General features: G+C 36.8%; 3 protein-coding genes across 3 annotated transcripts; 1 reads left to right on the forward strand and 2 right to left on the reverse strand.

Moving 5' to 3' along the window:
- Nucleotides 1–547: 547 nt before the first annotated feature.
- On the reverse strand, nt 548–4,963 carry LOC123466644. The gene is made up of 4 exons (XM_045166863.1): nt 4,817–4,963; nt 2,765–3,068; nt 657–1,381; nt 548–574 (listed from the first exon to the last, which is right to left on the reverse strand). Exons 1-4 carry the CDS (start codon nt 4,961–4,963, stop codon nt 548–550), a joined length of 1,203 nt encoding a protein of 400 aa, XP_045022798.1.
- A 5,421-nt stretch (nt 4,964–10,384) lies between these two features.
- LOC123466648 (regulator of nonsense transcripts 2-like) lies at nt 10,385–12,704 on the reverse strand. The gene is made up of 9 exons (XM_045166866.1): nt 12,523–12,704; nt 12,396–12,454; nt 11,914–12,323; nt 11,823–11,877; nt 11,531–11,760; nt 11,324–11,471; nt 11,128–11,243; nt 10,804–11,068; nt 10,385–10,742 (listed from the first exon to the last, which is right to left on the reverse strand). The coding sequence occupies exons 1-9, from the start codon at nt 12,702–12,704 to the stop codon at nt 10,579–10,581; spliced, it is 1,629 nt and encodes a 542-aa protein (XP_045022801.1). The 3' UTR covers nt 10,385–10,578.
- A 461-nt stretch (nt 12,705–13,165) lies between these two features.
- Nucleotides 13,166–14,541, forward strand: LOC116920614. Its single transcript, XM_032926743.2, has 4 exons — nt 13,166–13,381; nt 13,446–13,518; nt 13,581–13,753; nt 13,974–14,541. Exons 1-4 carry the CDS (start codon nt 13,166–13,168, stop codon nt 14,352–14,354), a joined length of 843 nt encoding a protein of 280 aa, XP_032782634.2. The 3' UTR covers nt 14,355–14,541.
- Nucleotides 14,542–21,584: the final 7,043 nt, after the last annotated feature.

Raw genomic sequence — 21,584 nt, forward strand, 5'->3', positions numbered from 1 at the left:
TTTGTTTTTGTTTAAGTTTTTGTTTTTGATTTTGTGTGTTTTTTTAAGTACTGATTGGAAATAAAATCCTTTACTACATCTACCATTTTTTTTTAATGTTTGGTGTTGTTGTTTTTTTTTTGTTTTTTTTTAAATCGGTATTTGTTAATTGTGCGTTTCAAATGGTCTTCTGGAGTACATCTGCATAGATCCTCCCACACCATTCCGTAGCCAACGACATAGCTGCATGTCGTATGACTTCCCATACATTCCTTGTTTTGCTCGTTTTCCCATTTTAATTCTTCGATAGGATACAATTTTCCTTTCTTTGGTGCACTCGGTGTGTTTATCGACGTAAGGTTTTCTTTTGGTGTTTCTGTCGCTGACATCATTAAAGGTGCAAATTCCCTAATGAACGGTTTTTCATTTGCTCCTCCAGCGCTGTAGATGGGTTCTGGTATCATGGAATCCATTTCTTGAATATCACTTTCACTCACTTTACGTGATTGTTTGCGTCGTCTGAAGCCTTTCTTAATTCGTGGAATAGGATTACAGGCAATAAAAATTCTTAGACAGATGAGAAATAGGATGAATCCTATCGCGGAGAGAGCCATGATTTTTAATGTGTCAAACCAGGAAAACATGTTTCCGATTTGATTGTCCTGTTCTTCTGTTACTAGGATGTTAGGTAACTCTTTGCCTTCTCCTTCATTAATTCGTCCAACCAGGTCATTTAGGATGTTCAGCTGTTCCATTTCCATTGTTCCATGAGCTGGATGGTTCCTTAATCCATAGTCGAAACTGTTTAAGTGCAGTTCTTCGAATTCTGCAATTAAATCCAGATGTGAGGTGTGTATGGTCGCCTCTTGTTTAATCCAGTCTCCTGCTGTTGCGTTATGTTGCCACGTATAAGGATATCCGTTGATGTTTATCAATTGTGATTTCCAAAAGCACTCCGAATACGGGTGAATAGACCATCCGTCGAGTCCGATCGTACAGTTGTTTTTTCCGTAAACGAAAAATGGCTGGAACCCACACTTGGTCTCTTTTGCTGATAGTGATATCCTTTTTGGGTCGTATTGTTGCAATGTCATGGCCTGACCAAAACCATAAATCCTTGTACACATTGGTAGTCCGAGTGCGGCAGCTGCAAGCAATCCATTAGTTTGGGCTAAGATTATGGCTTGCGTTCGTTTTATCTTTGATAACTGGCAGTACACATCCCGAATTGCCTTTGCCAATTTATTGTCGTGTTCAGTTTCAATACTGATTTTGTATTGCTCGTGCATTTTTCCAAGCTCGTATTTTATCAAGTCACTTAGCTCCTCAGTGGATTTTGGTAGACCGTTACTTGTATTAGCGTCATTTAGCGGTCGATAGTCATCTACTACAAGTTCGTGTGCTGTATTTTTTTTTTGTTGTCTTGAAGCCTTAAATTGATCATTTGAACTTTTGTCTTGAAATTCTGACTTATCTCGGGTTGTATTGTGTTGTCTCTTAATTTTGTCTATATCTTTTTCTTCGTTATCCTTTGATTTTGTTATTCCAGTGGTTGTTGTTTCGCTTGGCTGTTCTCTTATTTGACTTGGTGTAAGATATTTTAGGCTCGGTGGACGAAATAATTTCAGCTTGGTTAGATTTTGGTTTTATTGTGTCTGTCGTTGTGGTTTCTGTGTTAACTTTTTCTGTAGTTGTAGATGACTGTGTCGTGATAGTCGTTTTGAGTGATGTACTAGTTAATGTTGTTGATGCGGTTGTTGATGTTATTGTTGGTAATTGCTCTGCTTCTGTTGATTTTGTAGTAGATTTTGATGTTGTAGTTGATTTGGGTTTAGAGACTGGTATTTGTGTGATAGTGGTTGTTTTTAGTGTGGTAGTACTTGGCTTTTGAATGATGGTGGTCTGTTTTTGTGTGGTAGTGGTCTGTTTTTGTGTGGTTGTGGTCGGTTTTTTTGTGGTTGTGGTCGGCTTTTTTGTGGTAGTAGTTGATTTTGTCGTTGTTGTTTTGAATGTTGTTGTCGATTTTGATGCTGTTGTGACTGGCCTAATCGTTTTTGTTGTTGTTTCTGTTTTCACACTTGTTGTTACTGTGGCTGCAATGGAAGGTATGACTGATTTATCTGTTGTAGCAGTCATGGATGTTGCTGACTTTTTCGTTATGGTTGAATTTTTAGTTATTTCTTCCGTTGCATTTGTTTTATAGTTAATCTCCTTTTATCACGATGGTTTAATGGTGGCAAGATTGGTAGATTTTTTCCAAATAAGGCGAGTTGAGTATGTGGAGAAATTATTGCTGCTGCCGACAATGTTCTAGGTTGATGTGGATTCCGGTACTCGAAGCTAAAATGTTGTTTCTGGCTTGTTCCATGACAGTGTCCCAACGATAATTTGTCGACCCGTCTTGTTAGGCATTTCCGGTCCGAAGCGCCTGAATGAAGTCCTGTTCTATCACTTGCCATTAATTGTCCTGTGTGATCGAATGTTCCCCAGATGGAACTTTTATCTGAGCATTCGTGCAGGATGAGCATCGTTGTGTTCGCTTTAATGCAGTTGTTTGTGTTAAATGGTCTTATCGTGAAGTCGGAGGAATATTCGAAGGCTTGGCCCTTGCTGGAGGCTTCGCTACAGTTACCCACGGTTGTTTGTGATTGCACCAAGGGGTCATTACTTGTTAATCATTTTTGTAGGCTTGTTTGACATTTGATCCAATTAGGATCGCATGCTTCGAGTGTTATTGCTTTGTTGACGCCATTGTATGTTAAACATTTTTCATCGGCTGACTTACCATGTTTCATTAGTCCCCATCCTATCAGTTCCCATATGATATTTCCTCTCCCATGGTTCCGTTTCAATAATCTTCCGAAAATTGGCGAACTGACGGTTGTTGTTACTGATGTCCTCTGTTCCAACTGGATTTCTTCGAATTCGTCAATGGATGCATCTGGGAAATTATCCAACACATCCGGGTTTGTTTTTAGGATTTCGATAACCCATTGTTGACTTTCACTAATTGTTGCTTGTCTACTGCATGTTTTTAGTGTTGCCAATCTAACTCGCCCCTCTTCTTCATCATGTAAGGTGATGCAGGCCTGTTTCAGAAATCCATTGGTAGTTAGTTAAATCCAGTATCCACCTTGATGTGTTTTCGGTGCAATTTCCTGCCATAATTTGATTGTTTTATTTGCCACGATGCAGATGTTAGTGTTGATAAGCCTTATGCTGTGATCTACGATGTATTCGAATTTTGTTCCTGTTGGCAAGGATCTTGGATATCATATTGGTTGTGGACTGATACTTGCGTGTTTATTGATGAGCCATTAACCATGAGATAGGCAATTGTATCTTTTTTAGTATTATCATTTTTTCTACGTTTGTTATTATAGGATGTCCCATTCGTATCGAACCCCATGCATACGATATGCTGTAAAGTCTTTTCCCATAGCTTCTTTTTCAGCACGGTTGTCAAGAAATTCAATTTCGTTATTAGTCGACCGTTTTACTTTGCTCGCTACTGGGTCTGCGTATTCATTGCAAGACAATGTATCTACATTTACTTGGTTCTCACAGGGTGGTAATGAAATTTAAAAATTTTTATATATCTTTATGGTCGTCTCTCCTGGAAAAATAAGAAATGTCAAAGACATCCCTACTACTTTAAATCCAGGTTGGGTAAATTCTTTATTATTTATATCTGGTTTGTTAGAGAAGGTTATTTCTATCTGTTTGTTATTATCTAGAAGGCGGCTAGTGTTCACATTAATCATTGAGTTTGTTAATTCTATATACCCTTCCCTTTAAAAATAATTTGTGAATTTGATGATTCGTTGATCTATCTCCCATACTATGGTGTTATGATTTTGTGTATACTCCCTTCTTGCTGAGTGGTGTTTAAGAATCCAAATGGACTTTCCACTAAGCTTTCTGGTGTCTCTTGTTTTTAATGTTATCTCTTCCGCTAAGCAATTTAATGCATGGTATTCTTTGATAGCATACCACTTCCCTTCCCTGTAGGAGTTGATGTAAAACTCAACGTTGTTGTTCCTGCCTGCATAAGATTACCCCGCATTTTTATTATTTACCATTTCCCAGCATTCAATTGCTGAGGTAATTTTGTTTCCTGTGAATAAACTGTGTCAAAGACGCTATCCAGAAAGATCCGGTTATTTTCTTAGTCTTAATCCATTGTTTGCAAGTCCATCCTTTCCAAGTTTTTACTGGGTTTTGTTTAGTCATTAGCGTATAATTTGTTAGGTATCTTGGTTGATGGGTAGTGCTGGGGTTTTTGCAATAGTATGGTGAGTTAATATCTAGAATTCCTCGTGTTTTAACATAGGTGCAGTCTCATACAGACGAGAAGATTGTGTGGGTTATTTGCAATGTAGTTAAGATGCAAATGAGTAGTAATTTTTTCTCCATCTGTTTAAAAAAAATTAATTGCTTTTTAGAAATTGGATGCCTGATTTCTCGATCTTAAATTATATTGTGAGGTTGTCCTAAAGTCAGAATTAGTCTGGTCTTTTGGATTGGGGAATAGCATTCTTGGATCTAAGAATGATATAATGGGTTGTTCCAGTCCAGGTTGCTTTTTAGGCCTCCCTGGTCTTCGTCTAATGGTTGTCGTATCTGCTTTCTCTCTGACTATCTCTTGTTCTTGTTTGGCCGGAACATCTCGTGCCACATAAGGTTTAAGTCGATTGCAGTAAACAATCGATTTTTGTTTTTCATTTGTAATGTTTTGGATTTCGTACGTAATTTCTGAGAAAACGCGTATGATTTTAAATGGACCATTCCATCTTTTTATAAATTTTCTGGCTTGGGGTGGTGCTTTTAATAGTACCAGATCACCTGGATTGTACTTTACACTTTTTGTCCCGTCATAATAATACTTTTTCTGCTTCGTTTGAGCTTTGAACAAATGTTGGTTCGCTAATTCTTGTGCCTTTTTCCACTGACGAGAATATTCTTCATGTTGATTTCCTTTCATTTCGTAATGACGGTTGATCTTAATGTCGTTTGGTAGAATGGGTTCTCTTCCGTAGAAAAGGTAAAATGGGCTATCTTTAAGAGTTGCTTGTTTAGACGTGTTGTATGCGAATGTGACGAATGGCAGATATCTGTCCCATTCCTCGGGTTCGTCTACCACGTAACAAGCAAGCATATCCATAGCGTTCTGTTAAACCTTTCTACTAATCCATCGGTTTGTGGATGATATGCAGTTGTACGCATCTGTTTTATCTTAAATAATTTACATATTTTTGAACAATATTTGATAAAAATTTGTTCCTTGATCTGTCAACACGACTTCTGGGGCTTCATATTTTGTTATTAACTTATTTACTTGAATATTGGCTATTGTTTGTGCGGTTTGATTTTTCATTGGAAATGTAAAGACAAATCTACTGGCATAGTCTGACAATACTAAAATATTTTATATCCTTAACACTTACTTGATTGGTCCAACTCATCCATTGCATTCTTTCTACCTATCTACTGGTGGAAGGTTGCATGGTGCTTTCTCGTGCCAATGCTTTTCGTTCGCCCTTTAAACAACTGTTAACGTATGCCGGGACATCAGATCGCATATCGGCCAGGTATTGCCTTTGTGTTTGCTGGTTTTTGTTATACCTAAATGTCCGCTAATATGTGGTCTGATTTTTCCATGATTTTTTATTTTCAATGGGACTACTATCCTTCCATATCTATCATTAGTTCTTGTTTTATTTAACTTATATCATTTATATTTCTTTTATTGCCGTTCTGTTCTTTTTAGATTCTCTATTATTTTCGGCATAGTTATCTTCTGTGTAATTCAGTCCATTCTTTCTCAATTATTAACCTGGGGTTCTGTTTTCGTTCTACTTTGCAATGGGTAACATTGGGATACGACTAAGAGTGTCGGCGTTTTGGTGTGACTTCCAGATCGATATCCGATTACGTGTAAATTCTTGTAATTTCAATGCCCATCTTGTAGTCGTTGTCGGTTCGATTTGCTCTCAACTCATCAACATTCTAAGGTCGATGATCAGTGAATACCGTGACTTCCGGCCGTATAGTCGTTCTGAATACATCTCAGATGATGTTGCATTGTTTTTTCTGTTGTTGACCATTTGGTTCACGGTCGTTCGATGTTTGAGTATACGCGATGACGACTTCTGGTCGTCTGATTAACTGTGATCCTGTTCGTCGGTCGCGCTGAATCCGCTGATTGGGGTGGGGTTGTATTTGTGCCAGACTGCTCTATTCCGTTCCTGATGCATCCATATAGATGATAAATTCGCGCGTGAAATTGGGTAGCTCGATAGGTCTAGTATGGCGTTTTTTAATCAAAGGCGTCCTTTGTTTTCCCCATTTATTCGCTGACTTCTTGTCTGCTGTCATGGTGGCTTTTCGCGAAAGCTCTGATAAATATTCGATAGTAACTTGAGTCCCAAAATGAACTATTTTTTGTGTTTTTGGTGCAGGGTAATTAATAATGGATTCCAATTTTTAAGATTTGGTGTTATGCCTTGTTCTGATACTATGTAACCTAAATAGTCACTTTCTTGAAGAATTCGCTTTTTTGTTTTGTTTTAACCCGCTTTTGTCAACAATTTAAAAACTTCGTCAATCGAACTACTGAAAACAATATGTCTCTATATAAACCAATGCAACTTAAAAGAACATTTTCAGGATGTTACTCTTGCTCTTTGAAAGTGCTTGGTGAATTTGTTAATCAATGGCATACGATTGAATTCTATTGTCCAATTCCTATAAGGCTGTTTTATATTTTCTTTTTTTTTCTTTTGCGTATCCGCTTAATAAATCCAGTGTTGAAAATACTTTGAACCACAATGCATCTACGGTATCATCTATTCTAGGTAAGGGTTTTTTTTTCGTTATTTTGTTTAATTGTCTATAGTCTGATTCTCATTTCCCATCCTTTTGTTAACCATTCATTGTGCTGGATGGGCTTGACTATCTCTTATTATTTTATTTTGTGATCTATCGTCTTCTTTTCCGTTTTTTGCGCTGGACGTTCTACGCTGACGCTGATTAATTGGTGCGCTAGCTCCCGTATTAATGAATGTTTGTTATAGCCACCAGGTCTGTTCTTTATCTGCACATCTTTCTTTTTAGTAACCATTCATTTTTGTTTTTCTTCATTGTAAATTGGGTTTTTAAGTCCTCTTTTTATTTTTATTTTCTGGTTTGATAAATCTAATTGACTAAAGCTTCTAAATTAATGTAGTCTTTTGTAGTTACTGGAAGTTCTTCTTCTTCTACATTGGAAAAGGCCTTAGTGTGATATTTATTCCACTTCGGAAAAGTTTGCTATACAATGGCAATATACTTTCGGAAAACTATGTTTTCCATAGTGATCTAACTGATCTGCTTATTTTTAGTGTTAATTTCAACGTTATTGCTAGCCAAAAATCTAATCCTAAGTCTTTTCATTAGATTTTCCATTACATAAAAGTTGTGGTTAATTAAATGATTCTTTTTTTGTTATTTTAAATTGATATTGGCCTAATGATTTGGTTTGTCCTGATACTGTCCTAAATATCAGGTCTGTTTTTTATTTGTTTTAAATTTTTATCACTTATGTTAAAATAAAGCTGTGAAATTAAACTGGCTGTGCAGTGTCTACTAAGCTTTTGTTTTTTTAATTCTAATTGGGTACGTTAGTTTGGTTTTCCGCCGTAAAGTTAGGTTTTTGATAGTGATTAATGCTATTGGTATTATGGTGGTGGTTTTTTTGCGTCGTGGTTGACGGTTGATACGTGCCATATCTGTCACATTCTCTTGCAATGTTCCTTTTTGTTCCTTGTGCGTAATGTCCTTTTTTCGCTGGTTGTGTGTTGTGAAAGGTTGTACTCGTGGCTGATACTGATCACCAGTCGATTCCGCCATGGCTGTTTTGGGTTCCCAAATTTGAGGGTTGGTTATTTCCTTCGCGGTTGTAATTATTCTGTGGCCGTTGAAATTGTCTTTGGTTTGTTGCCGTTGGCCATTTTGATGTGGCCCGTATGAATAAGGTGTTTGGCGTTGCGTTGTTGATTCTTGACTTTCCTTCCCTCGGGGCGTTATGTTTTTTTATGGGCTGGCTTTCGTTCTGGAAAACTTGGTTCTCGGTGCGTGGTGCTTGATTCGCGGTGTTTTGTGGTTATTGTTAAATCGTACTCTCGGGTACTGTGGTCTTGATTGTGTTCCCGTGATTGTGATCTGCGGGCTCGTATTGGTCGTGGTGTTGACTGCTTTTTCCTGTGATTTTTTTTTTTGACATTCCATCTCTAAATTTTCTGTCTTAATTTCTTTTTTGAAATCCTGTTGTTTTCCTGGTGTGCATGCCGGATGCTGTGTTAGTCTTTGTCGTCTTGTTTTTTGTTTTGAGATCTGTTCTGAATAAACAGTTGTTTGTGTGCATCGAGTCGTTGGCTTTCTGGCTTCGTGGTAAGTTCCATTTTTTTGGTAAGATCCCTTGGATTAAAATTTTATTTTGGTGGTATGTCTTTTTATTTCTCAGGCTGGTCTTCCAACTGTCTTGTTGTGGTTTTTTCTTTTTCGTTCCGTCGTTGGTTGTTTAGTCTTGACAAGCTCTGCTTTTCTCCGGAATCTGTTTTAGCTGCAATAATTTTTTTCTTTAAGGCGGCTAGATCATAGGCGTCTTGGAATCTTGCTATGATTGCTGATCGCCAGTCATCGTATTCAAGTTCATCTCCTTGCTCTGATACGTATTCTTCGTGCCAATCCAGAGCTTCACCTTTAAGTCTGTCTGAAAAGAATCGTAATTTTTGGGTGTCGTCCCAGTTGTTGTTTCTTGCTACGTGCTCAGCTGTTTTAAGCCACTTCATTATCATTTTGTCTGTGCTTTTTCCTTTGTATGGGGGGATGGATTTTTTATCTTCTCGAGAGAACAGTTCCCCCAATACTTTTACTATTGGTTGAGTAAAGGTTTTGATCATGTCTATTTCTTCTGCGGTAGGGGTTTTTTCTGTTGATTTTCCTATTGGGTTGTGTCTCGAAGTCTCAGCTTCCTTGGAAGTATCGTGGTCAACTCCCATGTTTTTAAAATTTGGTTTCTCTTTGTTACAAAGTTCGTTCTGTTTCTGCAATAGTTCTATTGTTTTATTCTGGGACTCTATTTGTTTTTTTAGAGTTTCAATAGTTTGCTGTTGCTTTAAAACTTGTTCGGTATCTAATTCGAAATGTAATGATTTGTCGTTTATTTCGCTTATTGACGTTAGATCGTTAATTTGTTCTATTAGTTTTGAAACTTCTCCTGTATGTTCTTCTGTTCTAGAATTGTCTAAGCTCTCTGCTTCGATGTAAAACACTTCTTTTTGCTTATACTCCACTAGACGTTCCTCAAGGCGTTGTATCTTGCTCTCCTGAGTTGAAATGAGTGTTTCTTTATCTCTTATTTGTCTTTCGAGGTTTCTATTCCTTGCGGCTAATTCTAGTTGCCCTTTTTGTAGACAGCTTCTTTCTCCCTTTGTTGTTTCGATAGAGTTTTTCAATTCTATTACTTCCTTTTCTAATTCGTCGCTTCTCTCTTTCTGTGCCTTTTCGTGTTTCTTAACGGTATTATAACTTTCTAGGAGTAACTTGTTTTCGTTTTGGAGTTTGTTTATATTTTCTTGACCTTCGGTTTCCACGTGTGCTGTAGTTTCTTCCTTCTTTTTCAATAGTTTTTTAAGATATTCTTCGTTTTCTGTGTTTTTTCAAAGTATTTGTTCTAATTCACTGATTCGCTGATAAGTTTTTTCCAGTGAATTCTTTAAGAACTCGTTACTTTCTATTATTTTTTCGGTCGATTGATTTGGGTTCTTTTCTTTTTTTGCATTTGTTTTTGTAAGTTAAAGTTTTCTAAGCTAATTTCGTCTGTTCGTTTTTTTTTCTGCGACTTGTTGCGCAAGTGCTTCTTCTTGTAGAACGGTGTTTACTTTGATCAAAAATTCTTTCTCTTTACCGTTAACAGTTTTAACTGTTGTAAACCCGTACGAAAATGTAAGCTAGTCCCTTGTGAGGAACTAGGTAGCTGTCTGCTGTCATGCATACTGTTGCATAGATGGTTTCCCCTAGCATGGGTTTTCTCTGAAACATACTTGCTGTTTCCTGCTCTGCGCTTACTAGTTATCCACTAATATGCGCAGTTAAGGCGTAGGTAGGTATGATATGATGAGTAGGAAACGGACATACACTAGTGAGTTCTATATTTGCATGATCAGCTAGGGTTTTCACTAGCTTTAGTTCGTCTATATATATTACCTCCCTTCCCCCTCGTCGCTCAATAAATGAAATACAATAATTTGTTATTAATGCTACCTTTCATTTTATTAAGTGGTAACACTTTCTGGGTCTGACAGCAGATTAACATGGGTTACATAAATGGGGTTACAATTTGGAAAGGCAAATTTTTAAAACATTAATTAAGATAACACCCCAAATAATAACACCCCAGTTTCGAAACAACAAATAGTTAAGAGATCCATCAATCCGATAAAAAAATGATTGAATAACTGAGTCATGGATTGTGATGGGAGCTAGGTTAAAAATTAAAAACCATAACAGGCAAATTCTATTTGCCTAGATATGGGGAAATCGTGACTTTAGGAATAACTAATTTGCAGAATCTTCGTTGGCTTCATCTATGGTGTTTACGCCAGGTTCCAAATCCGTTGTGTTGATTGCCAGAATGGCCCTAGTCTCGGTCGACAATTTTGAGCGTATTGCAACTCTCACATCCTTTGGTTTGATCACTTGGTTGTGATAAACCTTCCATGCTTGAATCATGAATACTGAAAACGAATAGAAACGTTTTAATTTATCTTGAAACAGCTGGACCAAAAAAAAACTTACGAGTTATAGCTAAAACATCTTCCCTGGGCAAACCAGGCTTAACCGGTGTTGGCGGCGTGTTTCCGACTTTCTTTGCCCTAGGGGCCATTCCGGTCAACGTGTGATTACTCATAAACACACGGGTGTAAATGGATTCCATAATTTTGTTGACCATCAGGTGGAGATTTCCGCTCGATAGCCTTCCAATAGTAATGGCACATTTCAAATCAGATTTCTCGATTCTCAAATTGTGCCCTTGAACTAGTTGTACCTGTAAAAAAAGGAATAATTAGTATGGCATGGCATTTTTGAAAATAATGAGTCGTTTACCATTACGTGCTCCCTTGACGTTGAGTGTCTTGAGACGTTATGAGTGGCAGCAGTATTGTCTTCGTTCACGGAAACTCTCGTCGATCCATTAACTGCCGAAAGTACAGCAGTAATTCCTAGATAGAAAGTGGGATAATTCACATTTCGTTCAAATAAAATGAGGACTTTTAGTCCTCATTTTCAATGGTTAATTTACTCTCAACCAAATTATCTGGATTTTTGCTCTGTAATTGAAGAATATCAGCTTTAAGGGATTCAATTTCCTCATCTTTTTCATCCACCTTGTGGTAAAGAAAACCATTTTCACTCTCAAGATCGCTAATTCTGTTTTTCATATCCAACATCTAAAAAAATGGTACAGTCAAGTCATGGGAATCAAAGCTTTTCGGATATAAATATTTACCTGCTGATGACGAGAGGGTGTTGAATGGTTATTTACTAACACGGAACCACAGTTTTCTTCTGCCGTATTTTCCAAAGCTGTTAAAATGGTCGATGAACTAAGGGACGCAAGGGTGTTGCTTTCAGAAACACCAGAAGACGGTTTATGATATAAACTATCCTCATCATCATCTATGTTTTGTCTATCGGCGACATTTGAACCATCCGTTGAGTTTTCGTGATCACTTTCATCTAAAACAGTAAATCCACACATTAAAACAACTGTTTAAAAAAATGAACAAGTGGATTTTAACCTGATGACTCCTCGAACAAATCTTTCTGTGTACCGGCATCACTTTCTTCATTAAGCTGAGATGAAGAAGATAAGGAATGAGATGGTTCGACGTCTTCATTGTAATAAGTTAGTCTCTTTTTAGCAACAGGCATATGAGAATTATTCTTTACAGTATCAGCTTTTTTCTTTAAAGATGCTTCTTCAGCCTCTTTCTTTGCCTGCTCTTCAGCCTCTTTCTTTTCCTGTTCTTCAGCCTTTTTCTTTGCTTGTTCTTCAGCCTTTTTCTTTGCTTGTTCTTCAGCCTTTTTCTTTGTCTCTTCTTCAGCCTTTTTCTTTGCCTGTTCATTAGCCTTTTTCTTTGCTTGTTCTTCAGCCTTTTTCTTTGCCTCTTCTTCAGCCATTTTCTTTGCCTGTTCATCAGCCCTTTTCTTTTCCTCTTCGTCAATTTTGTTGGATATTTCACCAGAAGCATCCATTTGTGTTCGAAGTTTTTCCATTTCCGACCGGCCAGTCGGTTTTTCTACATTTTGGGAAAAGAAAAGACATTCATAATGAATAAAACAGTAGTTTTCAGAATGTATCAGATCGTTACTTGAAAATTCATGAATTGTGGCCACAAGGACTTGTCTTTTGCCGTTTAAGTTCTCTAGCCTGAAAAAAGAAAACCAGCATGTTTATTCCTAAAAGTATTTTCTTTAATTAAATAGAAGAAGGAATACCTGATTTTAATCTCAGCCTTAGAATCCATTAGACTTTGAATTTTGTCGAGAAGAACTAAATTCTCTAATGGTAACTTAGGCAGCGATATCATCCCAGCAGTTCCAACAGTGTAGTCCCCAGTGGACTTAACTTTGAACAAAATGTGGATGCTATCCAAGTAAGAACTCTTCTTAGAAGACATTTAGAATGACCTAATATATTTTAAAATCAAAATACGACCAATGGGACAGTTAACATTTGGGTTGCAGATGTAGCTTCTCAACATATACTCGCATATACTTATCGATAAAAGACATATTTGTAACTCATAAAACATATTTACCTGGGTCAACGCCAGGACAATTCACAATTTAGGAGAAAAAGCACTTTTATATTCTGCCTACACAAAAACGTGTTAAAAATGGCTTGCACAGATTCAACTAAAGGTGCTGTAGCGTGCAATCAGCTGATTCCCTTCCCGCGACAAGTGAGACAACTATGATCGATTCCGAAAGCATCCCTAAACACAGACATTTGACAATCGGACAATCGGCTGCTGCCTTTTTGCGATGACACACTAAATCATTTCATCGTCTACGTTAGTTAACTGACTTTGCACAAGTGATAGGTTTGTTTGTTTCGACAGTGATTTAGTGAAAAAATATGGCTCAGCGGAGTGACGATGACAACAACGTTTGTAAGCGAAAGCGTCTTACCGGGAGCTCTAAGTGGACAATGAGTGCTATTTCACGACAGATAGCTGAACGTCAGGCCAATTTAGACATCGAAAATATGGTTATGTTACCGCAAGACCAATCCAGCGAAAAAATTTGTGGCAGTATAAGTCCGATGGATTTGGAAGTTTCTCCAATATATGTGGTTAGTAAATATAAATTACCTAAAAGACTGATGTATGTTATTCTATTTCCTTATATTGAACAAGAAATCGGATTTCTCACAAGAGCCAAAGAATATGAAGGCTTCTTTTTTCTTTAATGATGAAATGGAACTGCAAGGTACAGGTTCATGAAAAATATTATTCAAATGCGTTAGTTATTTATACTTCTTACAACAAAAGATATCGCCGAAAACCAGGTGTTGTCAACTCCCACTCAATTAATAGGATTTTCCCCTGATGTTGAATCCATTTTGATGGAATCTGAATTCCCAGAGGCAGAGTTTGACGAGGAGTTCAACATTATTTATGAAGATGATAATGAAGATCCAGATGAGGAAGATCTTGAACTATGCGTAAGAAAACTATTCACAGCAGTGGCAAACTACTTATTCCTGGGGCAAACTATACTTAAAAAGACGATTTAATTAGTTTTTCTGCTTAAATACTCGCATTGATAAAAACGATTTTAAGAATTTTTGTTCCACGAATAAGTAGTTTGCCACCTGTGTATATAGCTCACTTGTTGTGTTTCCTTTTAATCATAGAATAACGTCTTGAATTGTGTATATCTAGGAGAAAGCGGGAAATGAATTTGATCGCATTCAAATTGTACGATTACTTTCAGCTGCATTCTGTTTGAAACATGGTTTGTCTAAGTCAGGCCTTGGTGATTTTCTTGACATTTTAAATGTTTCTTCTGGGCTTAATCAAGACGACGAGCTTAGAAGTCCATATATGTTTATGAAAAGATATGGGCTTTTAAAAGGCGACCTGAAAAGAATTTATCCGTGTTCTACATGCTCCAAGACACTGAAAAACGGCGAGAGTGGATATCCGACAGAAATTCAGCCCTGTGGTCACAATTATTGCAAGGAAACATCAGACAAATGCTACACTCTGTTGCTCCCCGTTGAAGAACAAGTGAGATTTTTTCTCCGTCACCATGGAATTTAAAAAATTCCACAAGAAACTCTTGATCAAGATAGAAAAGGCGACGTCTTTACTGGGGATCGTTACAAGCAGTACGTGAAAGACGGTCTCATCAACGAGCGAACAGTAACCATGCAAATTAACACAGATGGCGCTCAAAAATTTAAATCGAGTAAATATTCCTTCTGGCCCTTTATGGGTACTGTAAACGAAACGGGCATAAAACCCGACGATCAAATGTCATTTTAATGGCTATTTGGTTTGATAACAAGAAACCTCCAAGAAACGTATTTGTGGATCCTTGCGTCGATGTATTAAATCAACTTTGCTCGACTGGGGTTGAGTGTGATAATATAAAATACATAATACGGCCAGTCATTGTGACTGTGGACACGATTGCCCGACCAATTCTTCGAAACACAATGCAATTTAATGGTGCATATGGGTGTGATTTTTGCTTGCATCCCGGTATTTCTTTAAAAAAGTATGGGTTCAATAATTTATTTTACAGTCGTTTCCATTTATTATTTTCAGGAAAATCAGTTAAAATTGGAAAAGGAAACACTCTTGTTTATTGTGAACAATCGGACGATTCCCAACCGAAGTATCCCTTGCGTTCTACTTTGCAATATCGGAAGGATCTTGAAGTATTAGGCCCTTTTTTAAATCTTTTATTTCACACTTATTTCCCCATGTTTTGTATGAAACGTTACTAAAGAATATCTTTTGTAGGAAGCCATGAAAAGCGGCAAAACATTTCATGGGATAAAAGGGCCTACGTCACTTGCTGACATTGAAGGTTTTGATTTCATTGGAGCCTTCATCCCGGAGTACATGCATTGTATTTGTTTGGGTGTAATCCGCTATTTGATTCTCTTGTCGATATCCTCAACATACAGCAAAGAACCGTGGCACATAAGTAAGAATAAATTAACTATTTTCAACAAGCGCTTATCGCAAACGAAATCCCCGTATGACATCACAAGAACTCCGAGGACTTTAGAAACGATTAAGTATTGGAAAGCCTCGGAATTTCGAGCATTTGCTCTCTATTATTTCCCCCTTCTGGAGGGCATTTTGCCCGAGCCATATTTTTCCCATTTCGCCAATTTATCATACGCTCTTTCAGTTCTGTTACAAGAGTCCGTCCCTACTAATTGTGTCAAAGATGTGGGTGTTCTTCTCGAAGACTTTGTTAAGAAAGTCGAATTATATTATGGGGAAAAGCACGTAAAATTTAATATCCATCTGTTGACGCATCTTTCAAAAAGTTTTTTAGACTGGGGCTGCTTGTGGGCCACATCTGCTTTTATACCGGAGTGGTTTAATGGTCAGTTGCAGGGGCTATCAAAAGGAACTCAGTCGGTTATTGAACAAATGGCGACTTCTTTTTTAATGAAAAATTCCATTCGCAATCAGGCCATAGACTTGTTAAAAGTCAGACAGTCCCTCTTCCTACTTCGAAATTGATTCATAGAATGATTTGCTTGCCAAACCTATACGAAATCCAAAACTATAAACGTTTGAATGTTGAAGGGGATATTAGCCTTAGTCTGCTGGGTAAAAAAATAATGAGAAATCTTTCAATTGACGAGCAAAGTTATGTTGAAACTGCTTTACTTCACGAGGAAAACCACATTGGTTCAGGGGAAATTTCCAGAATGGTCGAAATGATAGAGAATACAGCTTGCGCTATTTATCCCAGAATTTGTTTTCGAAGTGGGAGCAATTCGACCTTCACTACATCCGCCTATGTGCGGTCAAAGAAGCGCATAAACTATTGCGCTCTCTTGAAAGATGGTCGTTTTTTTTTCGTAGAAAATTTTGTTTTTATTGAAGGAGCGAAACCAAATTTCCTGGTGTTTATTTTTGGCCGACCCATGGGCCAGGAATTTAAAAGCACTTATTCTCCCGTCTTACCGGGCAAAGAATTCGAAAGTTTACCTGGTCAGACCACAAGATTGACAGGGTTGGGTGACTTGGAAGCAATACTGCCATATCAAATAATAAGAAAATGTGTAGTAGCAGCATATAATTCCTTTCTTTCTTCCTTTATTGTTACGGCTTTAACAAATACCTTGGAAACTGATTAACAAAATGGCAAAATAAATTTTTTGAACTTGCAATATGTGTTCGTTTTTGGGGTTAATATATCATTCATTATAGGGAATCTTTTCTTATCTTTTTTTGGGATAACCATTTCAAGGATAACAATAACCTGGTGCTCTTATCGACCTAAACATATTGGCATCGACGACTGCCCAGCGATAGGTAATTGCGATAACGATTTGTCATTCCGACTGCTGGCTGTATTTTTCTAATCGCTTCGACAATCGTCGATCAGTGTCGGGATTGGGAGCTCGGGTTTTAGCACGAACAGGTAACAACTTTTCCTTGTTTTGAAATCGACAGAAGGAAATTGCCGAGCATCGTTACGCGTGTCTTATATGGTCATTGATGCAAAGGGGCGATTCCCACCTCCGAATTGAGATTGGCCAAGGTCTACAGGATACTAACAAGGAGGAGACAATTAAAGGGCACCCCAGCTCCGCCCAGCTCTGTCTGCGGCGTGGCCAATGCGATAGTGCTCAAGAAAAACGGCAGATAGTATGTGGGAAGCATATTGGTCATCAGGATTAGGAGGGATTGGAGATGATGAAAAACAAAAGAAGAGGCGACCAAGATTGCTGATATAAACCTATGGGAGAGAGGAGCGATAAGGGGTCAAGTATCAGTCATTTTCCGCTCGTCATGAAAATCCGGTTCATCTCTACAGGATAAACGTGTACACACAAATTCTCTTCAATAAACCAGCAGCAGCAGCAGTAGCGCTAGTCGTTATTATCATCATCATATTCCTACACACACGTAGTGTATACACCGTATAGTATATCCGCATAGAGAGAGAGAGATGAGGATTTCCGATGGATGGCAAGAAGGAAATGAAAGGAAATTAATTATAGGGCGCGTGAAGATAAAAAGTATATATATTAACGCTGTCATTAAAGTATATATATTAGTCATTATATATATTATATAATAGTCATTATATATATTAGTATATATATTGTCATCATTAAACAAGTCTGTAATAAACTTGCTAATTTAAGTCAGGAACATGTATAATTTTTACTTATTTCATCAGTGTGTATGATAATGCGAACAAAGCATATAAACAACAACAGGCTGTACATTCGTATTTTACGTATATGCCCGTGTTAACTAGTAATAAGCTAGTTCTTGTTGGCATAAAACCCCTTATATTTCAGTAAGCATAGCGCTTATCAGTTTTCAGCACATAACCAGTATAAATTCTCTAGCTAGTACAAAACTAAGTATTTACAGATGTACCGCAAACCTGTTTTTTGCAAGTATGCGTATTCCTAATGAGTGCGCTAGCTAGATCCCCCTTCACCCGCCTAATTTTTCGTAGGGGAAAGAGTGTCTACGTTACTAAATTCTCCTCCGAGTGACTGAATCTGATCTCTTATAGTTTTTGTTGTTTTACTTATCGTCTCGTGAGTGATTTCGTCTGGCGTATTTAAAGTTTCTTTTAATATTGAGTACGCAAATTGGTATAAGGCGTTATGCGCCGCTGTATTTGCCTCTTTTTTTCTATCTTCCAATTGTTTTATCGTGGCTGTTGTTGAAGTTGTTTGATAACTTTTTGATTTTTCCTTAGTATACTTGTATTCTAATTCAACTAATTCTTTCCAGCTGAGAATAAATGCGGCTCTTGGCGTTTTGATTTCAGAGTCAGGATTTGTTATATCATGGGTTTTCAAATTTGGGTTTACTGGTGGTGAAGTTTCGTTAGTTAAGTCTGGGTAAACGGAGTCGGTCCTGAGAGTAGTCTGTGGTAAAAAAGATTTCTGCATTCGCTTACCGTGATGGATTTTGTTGACCAACGCAAGTAGTAAGAGAAAAAAAATTATTAGCACTTTATCCTCCTGATTCAATTTTATTGTCTACTGTTTCGAAGTCTTTTTATACCGGTGACAAAATCTTTTATTTCAATTTCAAGTCTCGTTGGGACCTCCAATTGTAAGATTTGCCAGGCGTGTATTTATTGACTTCTACAATAGCAATACAATCAAACCAAGAAGCATGACACTACTCTGACTATTGTTGCGAATAACATTGCTTTTATACAGAATTGCAAGTGGCACATTGGGTGTGGCTTAGATGGCGGTGGCGTGTGGTCACTTGGTCATGTGGGCGTTTCTTTGGTGTTCACCTTGCGTACACTCAATATCCGTGCAGATTTGCCATCTTCTGTAAAGCGTAAATAATGCAGATGGCTCGTTACACACTGTTACATTATGAGTTTATACTTCTACATGTAAACAGAATCAAATATACTTGTATTCAATGTGAATACACTGTGATATCATGAATTTTTACTTCTAGATGTAAACAGGATCAAACATACATTTATTCAATGTGAATACACTGTTATATTATGAGTTTATACTTCTACATGTAAACAGAATCTAATATACTGGTATTCAATGTGAATACAAAGTGAAACCATGAGTTTATACTTCTACATGTAAACGTAATCAAATATACTTGTATTCAATGTGAATACCCTGTGATATTATGAGGTTATACTTCCAAATGTAAACAAAATCAAATATACTTGTATTCCATGTGAACTCACTGTGATACCATGAGTTTTTACTTCTATATGTAAACAGAATCAAATATACTTGTATTCAATGTGAATACACTGTTATATTATAAGTTTATACTTCTACATGTAAACAGAATCAAATATACTTGTATTCAATGTAAATAAACTGTAATACCAAGAGTTTTTTACTTCTATATGTAAACAGCATCAAATATACTTGTATTCAATTGGATACACTGTTATATTATGAGTTTATACTTCTACATGTAAAGAGCATCAAATATAATTGTATTCAATGTGAATAAACTGTTATATTATGTTTTTATACTTCTACATGTAAACAGAATCAAATATACTTGTATTCAATGTGAATACACTGTGTGATAGCTTGGTTGGTACTCGAGTAGTGAACTGTATGGACTACGAGTATATTGTGTCGGTCACGATAAAACAAAGTCATGAATTCTGATCATCTATCATCAATCTAAAACACAAAAGAAGTTAGACAGGGATCAAGCAACATGGAACAATGAATAATTACCTATCAGAGCTAGCTTGGATGAGGAATAAAAGAATACGATACAACTGGGCCACTCAACACAGTGGGTGAACACCAGGTCAGGAGGGGCAAGGACCGTTATCACAGAAACTGAATGAATACATGATTAGATGCAATAGACAAGATAGCTCTAACACATGTTTGACTAGTACCTTGCTTAATGTTCCGTCTGGCAAGACTTCAACTCTAGTCAGACCTCAGTGCTAGTCAACTTCTAGTCACGTTTTCTCTTTTATACAATTCTAGTCAGGGCTATACAATTCTAGTCAGAGCTAAAAGGGAAACAAAGTTATGACATGTAAAACAATTAGACAGTGTTTGAACGCTAATACCTGTGTCACTCAATCGAGATGTCAGTATAGCACTGGGAAATCAGAAAAAGACACAGAAAATGACATCTTTGAAAAGAGGATGGGAGATAATAGAGTGGCTAAGCAGCAACCGCTGGTGGCGCCACTACGGAATCATAAAACTAACAGAGTTAAACAGCAGTCGCCGAACCACTGTGATATCATGAGTTTATACTTCTATATGCAAACAGGATCAAATATAATTGTATTCAATGTGAATACACTGTTATATTATGAGTTTATACTTCTACATGTAAACAGAATCTAATATACTTGTATTCAATGTGAATACACTTTGATATTATGAGTTTATACTTCTACATGTAAACAGAATCAAATTTACATGTATTGAATGTGAATACACTGTGATATTATGAGTTTATACTTTTACATGTAAACAGAATCAAATAGACTTGTATTCAATGTGAATACACTGTGATATTATGAGTTTATACTTCTACATGTAAACAGAATAAAATATACTTGTATTCAATGTGAATACACTGTAATACCATGAGTTTTTACTTCTATATGTAAACAGCATCAAATATTCTTGTATTCAATGTGAATACACTGTGATATTATGAGTTTATACTTCTACATAAAAAAAAATAAAATATACTTGTATTCAATGTGAATACACTGTGTTATTATGAGTTTATACTTCTACATGTAGGCAGAATAAAATATACTTGTATTCAATGTGCATACCCTGTAATACCATGAGTTTTTACTTCTATATGTAAACAGCATCAAACATACTTGTATTCAATGTGAATACACTGTTATATTATGAGTTTATACTTCTACATGTAAACAGAATCAAATATACTTGTATTCAATGTGAATACACTGTGATATTATGAGTTTATACTTCTACATGTAAACAGAATAAAATATACTTGTATTCGATGAGAATACACTGTAATACCATGAGTTTTTACTTCTATATGTAAACAGCATCAAATATACTTGTATTCAATGTGAATACACTGTTTTAATAGACAGCAGCAACTTCTCCCAGAAACAGCAGCCCCACCCAGCAAGAAGGTCGTCACAAATGCAACCTTCCCTGAGGACAATAGTTTATGATAAAAGTAAAAGTTATTGTAAACCCCTCCCTTCTTAACCTTCAATCTTGTGGTATATAAGTGCATGGTTGTATCGTCTTAAGTAGAGTTAGTTTACTGGCAAATACACAGCCTAGAAACTATTACATGTGGAGGTCCCAACGAGACTGGAAGAAAAGTTTCTGATCTGTGCTTCATTTGCTAGCTGCAAGTGTTCTACGCTTCTATCACCAAGTCTTCAAGCAACCGCCATCGGAAAATCATCGAGGTAAGCGAATGCCGTTTGATTCACCTGTACAAAAGACTGCTCTCAACGAGAACACACTACTACCTTTATACCCCGTACTACAAGAATCTGATTTAACCGACCAATATCCAAACCTAAGTCACCATCGAGAACAATTTTTGGACCATTGGAAGACCTTAATAGACTTAGAATTTAAGCAAGACTTAGAAAGAAGTAAATTATACCAGACAATCTCAACAACTGAAAATATTCAATAGTTACAAACACAGAAACGCGTCAGTCGACGCAAAATTCGCTGCATTTTTTGACTTATTACCTTCTAGAACAAACTTTAAAAGCAACAGATGGTGTAACGGCAGAAACCATTGCAAATGCTACTAAAACACTCAAAG

Source organism: Daphnia magna, unplaced genomic scaffold (genome assembly GCF_020631705.1).
Source record: "Daphnia magna isolate NIES unplaced genomic scaffold, ASM2063170v1.1 Dm_contigs107, whole genome shotgun sequence".
NCBI classification, from domain to species: domain Eukaryota; kingdom Metazoa; phylum Arthropoda; class Branchiopoda; order Diplostraca; family Daphniidae; genus Daphnia; species Daphnia magna.